General features: G+C 63.4%; 1 protein-coding gene across 1 annotated transcript in view; it reads right to left on the bottom strand.

Annotated features, from left to right (window-relative positions):
- AGAP3 (ArfGAP with GTPase domain, ankyrin repeat and PH domain 3) overlaps positions 1-7,048 on the bottom strand; it is a 97,058-nt gene that overhangs the window by 4,915 nt on the left and 85,095 nt on the right. Inside the window, exon 13 of the mRNA XM_025193515.1 lies at positions 6,551-6,712. Within this exon, the coding sequence (XP_025049300.1) occupies positions 6,551-6,712 (162 nt within the window). The remainder of the gene's footprint in view (positions 1-6,550; positions 6,713-7,048) is intronic.

Genomic DNA, 7,048 nt, shown 5'->3' with positions numbered 1-7,048 from the left:
CGCCGTGGCCGCCGGGCGGCAGTGGCTGCAGCTGCAAAATTAGCACAAGAGTCTCCCACCAGCCGGGAGCATGCAGGGGCTCCCCACTGCCCGGGACCCAGGGTGGGGAGGGGCTCGAATCCCCAGCACTGCTCAGCGGGGCTGCACCAAGGTGGAGCAGGGCCCAGGCCTGGATGGCATCCCTGGGGCTCCCGGCTCAGCACAAGCATACACAGGGCGGTCACACCCCCAGCCCGCAGCAGGGACCGCCGTGCCACGCTGTGCACACTGCCCACGGCCACAGCCCCACAACCCTCCTCCTCCCACACCCACACCCGGCCAGCCCTCTCCTGCTCCACGCTGGCACCCTGGGACGAGGCACCCCGTGCAGAAGAGGGCATGGGCGGGGAGCCTAGCAGCCCCAGCCCCTCCGACCTGCCACCAAGCCAAAGGGCGTGCGGGGCAGCTGCACGCACGCCCTGGCCGGCAGGGCCTTGGGCTGGCACCGGGAGCGGAGGGCAGGGCGTCCCCAGCCCGGGGTTACGGGACATCGCCTTCCTTCTCCGAGGCTGGGCAGGGGCCGGGGCCGGGGCCTTGCGAGCTGCCAGCGTTCGGCACGGTGACGAGGTGTTTGGGATATCAACAAATTAGCAGGCGTCGGGGAGCGGAGGATGCAGGCGCCATCCGTAAATGTCAGCTCGCTGCCTCCTCATTTTGCAGATCATTAAACCCAATATTCCTAACCTGTATTAGTGTGGCGGGGGCGGGCCCCCCCCCACGGAGCTGCCGGGGAGCCGCGCCGCCCGCCGCATTGCCATGGAGACTCCCGCCGCGCTCCACCCTGCCCAGCGCCGCCCGAGCACCACGGTGCCCACACACCTGCTGGCACGGCCCCGCGCCTGCCTCCGGGGTCCCTCGAAGGCTGGGAGAGCAGGGGCACGGGTGCAGGGTCCCACTGGGATGTGCATGTGTGCATGCACGAGGAAGGGCATGGGGCCCGTGTGCATGGCACGTGCCGAGGGGCACCCAGGAGGGGTGAGGAGGTGTTGCCTCAAAGGGCCCAGGGGCAAGAGGCGCGTGCAAGGGGTGGGTCACGCTGTGGGCCCCAGGCAGGCCAGGGGCACATGCCCTGGGGATGCAAGGGTTGTGTGCACGCGCTGGTGCTGGGGGCACATCCGCAGGGGAGGCTGGAGCCAGGGTGCAGCTCAGGAAGACCAAGCTGGGGGCAGGGACCTGGGCACAGGCTGGCGGGGCTGGGGTGCAGCGAGTGAGCGAGCGAGAGGCCCTGGCTGCAGCTCCAGGCGCGGGTGCCCCGAGCAGCGTGTTGGCAGCTGCCAGCCCCGGTGACGGGCTGAGAGCAGCTCAGCACGGCGCTCCCAGCCCCCGACGGCCCCGACACCGGCATTAATCACGGCCGTCGCCCGGTGCAGCTCTTCACTGGCCATCAATTTCCCGGGGGGTTTCAAACTCAAAAACAAAGACAAAAGCGCGTCGTTGGCTGCCCCGGCGAAGCCCATTACGGGGCTGTCAGCTTCTCGCCATGCACCCTGCATCACTCTTTAAGCACATGAGAAGTTCATTATCCCCGGAGCTGTGGCAGCCATGGGGGGGCTGGCCCAGGGAGCGTCGCAACGGTGCCTGCCTCTACCCACATGCAGCCTCGCCTTGCCACGCACCCTGCCCGCGCCCCTGGCCCGGTCGGGCGCCACGCGGGTCCCCGAGGGGCGGCATGGGGCTTTCCCTGGACACCGCAGGGAGCAGAGCCGGGCCCAGAGCAAGGAGCTGTGGCCCGCCCTGGTCCCCCGTCACCCGCGGCTGCAGCCACCTGCCAGGCGACAGTCGGCGCTGGGCGCTGGGGTGCTCCCCCGTAGCCTGCCGCCGCCGGGCTGGCGCTCGCAGACAGCCCCTGGCCGCGCTCGGCGGTTTGGTGACGTTCCCTAGCAGCCCGACGCCGCCACGCTTGCCATAGTTTGTTGATGCTCCCTAGCAACCTGACACGGCGCTCTCTTTAACATGCGCCCATGTAAAAAAGCAACAGCTCGTTTGATTTATGATACTTCAGAACAACTAAGATTCAATTGCTCCGCACGTCCCCGGCTCTGATTACCTCCTAAATGAGATAAACTGATAGCAATTTATCCCCAGACCTCACCAACTTTCCCAGGATGCTAACCTGAGACGCTGGCACCCAGCACGCACGGCTGGCTGCCCCCTCCCGCGGGAGGGCCGGAGAGCGCGCGCAGGGAAGGGGCAGGGGCAGCATCATCCTGGTCCCCGTGGGAGGGGGACGGCGGATGCCTGAGGGCAGAACCGGCCTCCTCTAGCTGCCCCCGGCTGGCCCCCGGGGCGTGTGGGGTGCAGGCTGGTGCAGGGAGACTGTCCCCGGAGGTGCCTGGGAGCCCAGCTCGGTGCCGCGGGCCAGCCCTGGCTGTTGTGATGCCCGAGCAGACACACTCGCTTCTCCCTGGGGCGGCTGGGAGCAGGTCCGGGTGATGCTATAGGCCCAGGCTCATCCCCAAATCCCTTGCGCACAGCCCTGCCAGGTGGGAAGGAAACTCCTGGAGAATCCCGGGAGACCCGTCACCTCCCAAGTGCTCGACTCGGGCACCCGAGCAGGGTCCGGGCAAAGGGAAGTGTGTTCAACCCCCAAACCGGGGTTTAAAGGAGAGCATTAAACCAGCAGCTCTGCTGCAGGGAGCCACCGGACACTGCAGGGCTGCTGGCATGGCAGCGATGCATGGACCCCTGCTCAGGCACCCACCGCCGGAGCGGGCAGGGAGCAGCCAGCAGCAGACGGCTGTTACCTCCGTGCTTACCAGCCGCTGCAGGGGTCACGACGCACACCTCGCCGTGGGCTTGTGACTGGGGGAACGCCGGGATCCGGAGAGTTGGGGTGCAACACCATCCTGCCCCCTTGGCCTGTCCCCATCCCTCCTGCCATCCCCTCTCCAGCTGCGTGTGTTCAAACCAGCTAGGCTGCCTCTTCCTTCCTCGCCACGGCCCCTGGGCACTGGCAACAGGACCACCGAGCGCACCCCACCACTCACCATCCTGGACCTGACGCTGCCCCAGCCGTGGCAATGGGAAGAAGGGATGGATGCAGCTGGTGCTCAGCGCCGGCCGGCTGGCCCATGCATGAAGCATAGCCCACTCTGGCCTGGGCCTCGGTGACCCGCGCAGTGCCCGAGTGGGCTGGGCTTGCCGTGGACAGTGCAGGAGGTGGCACGTGGTACAAGGCAGGGGCAGAAGGGCCAACGTGGTGCCAGGTGCAACGGGGCTAGTGCTGCACCAGCAGCTTCCCACGCAGGCAGCCAGGGCCGAGAGGCCTCCACTAAGGGACCACCGGAGAGACTGGGACGGGCAGGGACACTCATGGCAGCACTGCCTCTAGTCCACATGCCAACTGCAGCCTTGCTCCATGGCTGGGCACCGAAGAAGCCTCACCTTGCTGCAGACCCCAGCCCAGGGGGAGCCCCCACTCCAGGCACCGGCTGTGCTGGCATCGTCCGCACTGCCCAGGGCATCAAGGCCAGATTCGGAAACCTTCGTCTGCCACCCGCTGCACCTGCCCAGGCCACCAATTCCCTGCAGCCTCAAGCCACGGGCCCCTCTGCTCCGAGCCACCTCCCCAGCACCGTGCAGAGACGACCTCTGCCCGCTCCTCCGGCTCCCCCTCAGATGCCCAGCACCGCTCTGCGAGCAATGATCTGCCCCGTGCCCATCGCAGAGACCGACGTCCCCTGCCAGCCCCGACGGCACCCCGGCCCGTCTGCGGAGCTTGCAGGCGACTGTCGCGCGCTGCACCGCATTAAGACCCATTCAGCGGGACGGTGACCATCTTAACCCAACAACTCTGACAGCTGCGTAAGTCACTTCTCTCCCCAGCCGCTCCGGGCCGCCGGCAGACGTCACCAGCACAGATCTCACATCCTTGGGATTGCTGATAAAAGAACTGAATAGCCCCGGACCCCGAGCCAGCCCCAGGAGACGCTGCCTGCTGACCCCTCTCTGTTAACATCTGAGCCTGCTTTCACTGCATCTCACGCGCGCCTCGCTAGTGCAAGGAGCGCACGCTTCCTCCGCCGCGTTGCACGGCTCTGAGTACAACTAAGGAAAACCTCAAAGCGATCGCGGGCACAGCTGACCCAGAAACGGACGCTGAAGTGGGAAACGCTAATGAAAACTGGAGCTGTGGCCAGCGGCCGTCCCCCGCACCAGAGACAGAATAATTACACTAGGCAAAAAAGCTTCTTGGTTAAAAGTAGATGTTTCACAGTTTCCTAGTAGTTAGGGGTCAGAAGGGACCTGAACAGATCATCTAGTCTGACCCCCCGCTGCTGCTTGGAGCACACGCTGGGATCACACGACCCCAGACACGTGATCATCCAACCTCTTTTTGAATTTACCCAAGGTAGGAGCGAGGACCACTTCCCTAGGAAGTTGGTTCCAGATCCTAGCCAACCTGACAGTGAAATATTGCCTCCTAATCTCTAACCTGAACCTATTCCCCAGCAGCTTCTGGCCATTGTTCCTCGTCACCCCAGGTGGTGCTGGGGAGAAAAGGGCCCTTCCTATTTGCTGCTGATCTCCCCTAACGAGTTTGTAGGCAGCCACCAAATCCCCCGTCAGCCTCCTCTTGCTGAGGCTGTACGGGTTCAGGTCCTTCAGCCTCTCCTTGTAGGGCCTGTCCTGCTGCCCTCTCACCAAGCGGGTGGCCTCCTCTGAACCCTCCCAAGGCAGGCCACATCCTTCTCAAAGTGCGGCGCCCAGTACTGGACGCAGTACTCCAACTGTGACCTGACCAAAGTCGCGTAGAGGGGGAGGATCACCTCTCTGGACCAGCTTGAGATGCACCTTTGGATGCGGGAACTCCCCAGCCTGTATGTATGCTGTGGATTCCTTCTCCCAAGGTGCAGCACCCTGCATTTGTCTATGTTGAACCCCATCCTATTACCATCCGCCCACCTCTGTAGTCTGTCTAAGTCTAATTGCAGCCTCTCTCTCCCTTTGAGCGTGCCTACCTCTCCCCACATCTTAGTGTCATCAGCAAACTTGGACAGCGTGCTTTCCACCCCCTCGTCCAAGTCGCCGATGAAGATGTTAAATGTGCGGGCCCGAGGACCGAGCCCTGGGGGACCTCACTGCTCACATCTCGCCAGGTTGAGTACAACCCGTCCACCACTACTCTCTGGGTGCGCCCCATCAGCCAGTTTTTTACCCATCCAACTGTGCAGGCATCAATGCCACAGTCGCTTAATTTATTGATGAGGATGGGGTGAGAGACAGTGTCAAAGGCCTTCTTAAAGTCCAGAAAGACTACGTCCATGGTGACACCATCATCCAGGGGTTTAATTACCTGGTCATAAAAGGCCATCAGATTGGACAGGCAGCACCTGCCTTTGATGAACCCATGCTGATTGCCCCTGAGCATGATCTCCCCTGCCGGCCCCCCACAGATGTGCTCCTTGATGATTATTTCAAGGATTTTCCCCAAGACCAATGTGGCTTATGGGCCTATAGTTTCCCAGGTCCTCCTTCCTCCCTTTCTTATAGATGTGGACCACATTAGCTAGTTTCCAATCTCCGGGCACCTGGCCCATGGACCACGATCGCTGACATTGGCACCCCAATCCTGCCAAGGGCACAGCAATGTGAAGGCAGCAGTCAGACACGAAAGCTGTACACAAAGCCTGGCAGGGAGGGGACGTCCAGGGCAACAGATCTAAGTCAGAAGGAAAGCACGGAGGTGACTGATAAAGGAAGCTAAAGAAGCACTGCTAGATCACTGGCCAGTGGGGCTAAATACAGTTATGGGGACTGTAGGATGCAGACAAGGGGGTCAGACATTAAAGCCTGCAAACCGACGGTTTGGAGAAGGCAGATGCAGATTGCCCGCTCTCCCCGACTCGGGACATGGGAGCTCTGCATGGACCGAGGAGAGCAACGTGCCACTTGCGCAGGGTTTCCACACACGTAGGAGCCGCTGGCAGAGGCGGAGGTCCAGGCCTCGACCTTTGCAGGCGGGACGCAGGATGGGCCACAAATGTCCCAAGTGACTGCGCCGGTGACGGTGATTCTGGGACGGACGCTAAACCGTGTCACGGTCAGGGCGCAGAGATCAGCTTCGCTACTGGAAACTGGGACGTAAGTGGCAGCCTGTCCTGCCTTGGCTCTCACGAGCTCTCACACTGTCGTGAAGCAGGCAGGGGTCTGTGCAAGTTGTTGGGCAAGAGAAGAGGAAAACTGGCTCCCTGAAACAGCCGGACTTTCTGCAGGAAAACCCAGCCTGCGGAGGCCGCGTGGCGTGGACGAGCAGAGGTGCAAATCCACAGGCGATGGGAACAAGGATGTTATGGGATGCGTTTGGCAGCTGCCTCCCCAGGGTGCCAATGTCAGGGGCTCGACCAGCTGATCCCCGAGGTCGCGCCCGGCCCCAGGGCTCCACGACCTGGGACTGAGACAGGGGGAGCGGGCAGGCCAGGCCGGGGGGAGCGAAGAGCGTGGCATGCCAGGGAGCAGGGCGGTGGGTTCAGGGGGCCGCCCGCCCAGCTGCACGACAGCCCCTTCCTACCTTCCGCGGCTGCGCTGGGGCCGTCGGGCCGGGTCGTCCCCGTGCTCTTTTTTCTGCGGTGTTTCTTCCTGTTCGCATGCGGGGACGGAGGCGGCTCCAGCTTTGGGCTGGCAGCGTTGGAAATGTTCGGGCTGGAGCTGAGAGAATCTGCCGTGCCATTAGCTGGAGAAAGAGGGAGAGAAGGCAGTGGAGGGAGATGCTTGACACCTGGCCCCGCTCAGAGCCCCTTGCCCCATCACCCACACCCAGACCCCTGCCCCACTCAGAGCCCCCTGCCCTATTGCCCCAACCCAGACCCATGTCCCATTCAGAGCCCCCCGCCCCATCACCCGCACCCAGACCCCTGCCCTGCTCAGAGCCCCCTGCCCTATTGCCCCAACCCAGACCCATGTCCCATTCAGAGCCCCCCGCCCCATCACCCGCACCCAGACCCCTGCCCTGCTCAGAGCCCCCTGCCCTATTGCCCCAACCCAGACCCATGTCCCATTCAGAGCCCCC

The sequence above is a fragment of the Alligator sinensis genome, unplaced genomic scaffold (assembly GCF_000455745.1).
Source record: "Alligator sinensis unplaced genomic scaffold, ASM45574v1 scaffold1660_1, whole genome shotgun sequence".
In the NCBI taxonomy this organism is placed as follows: Eukaryota; Metazoa; Chordata; order Crocodylia; family Alligatoridae; genus Alligator; species Alligator sinensis.
This window is presented reverse-complemented; position numbering and strand designations above follow the sequence as displayed.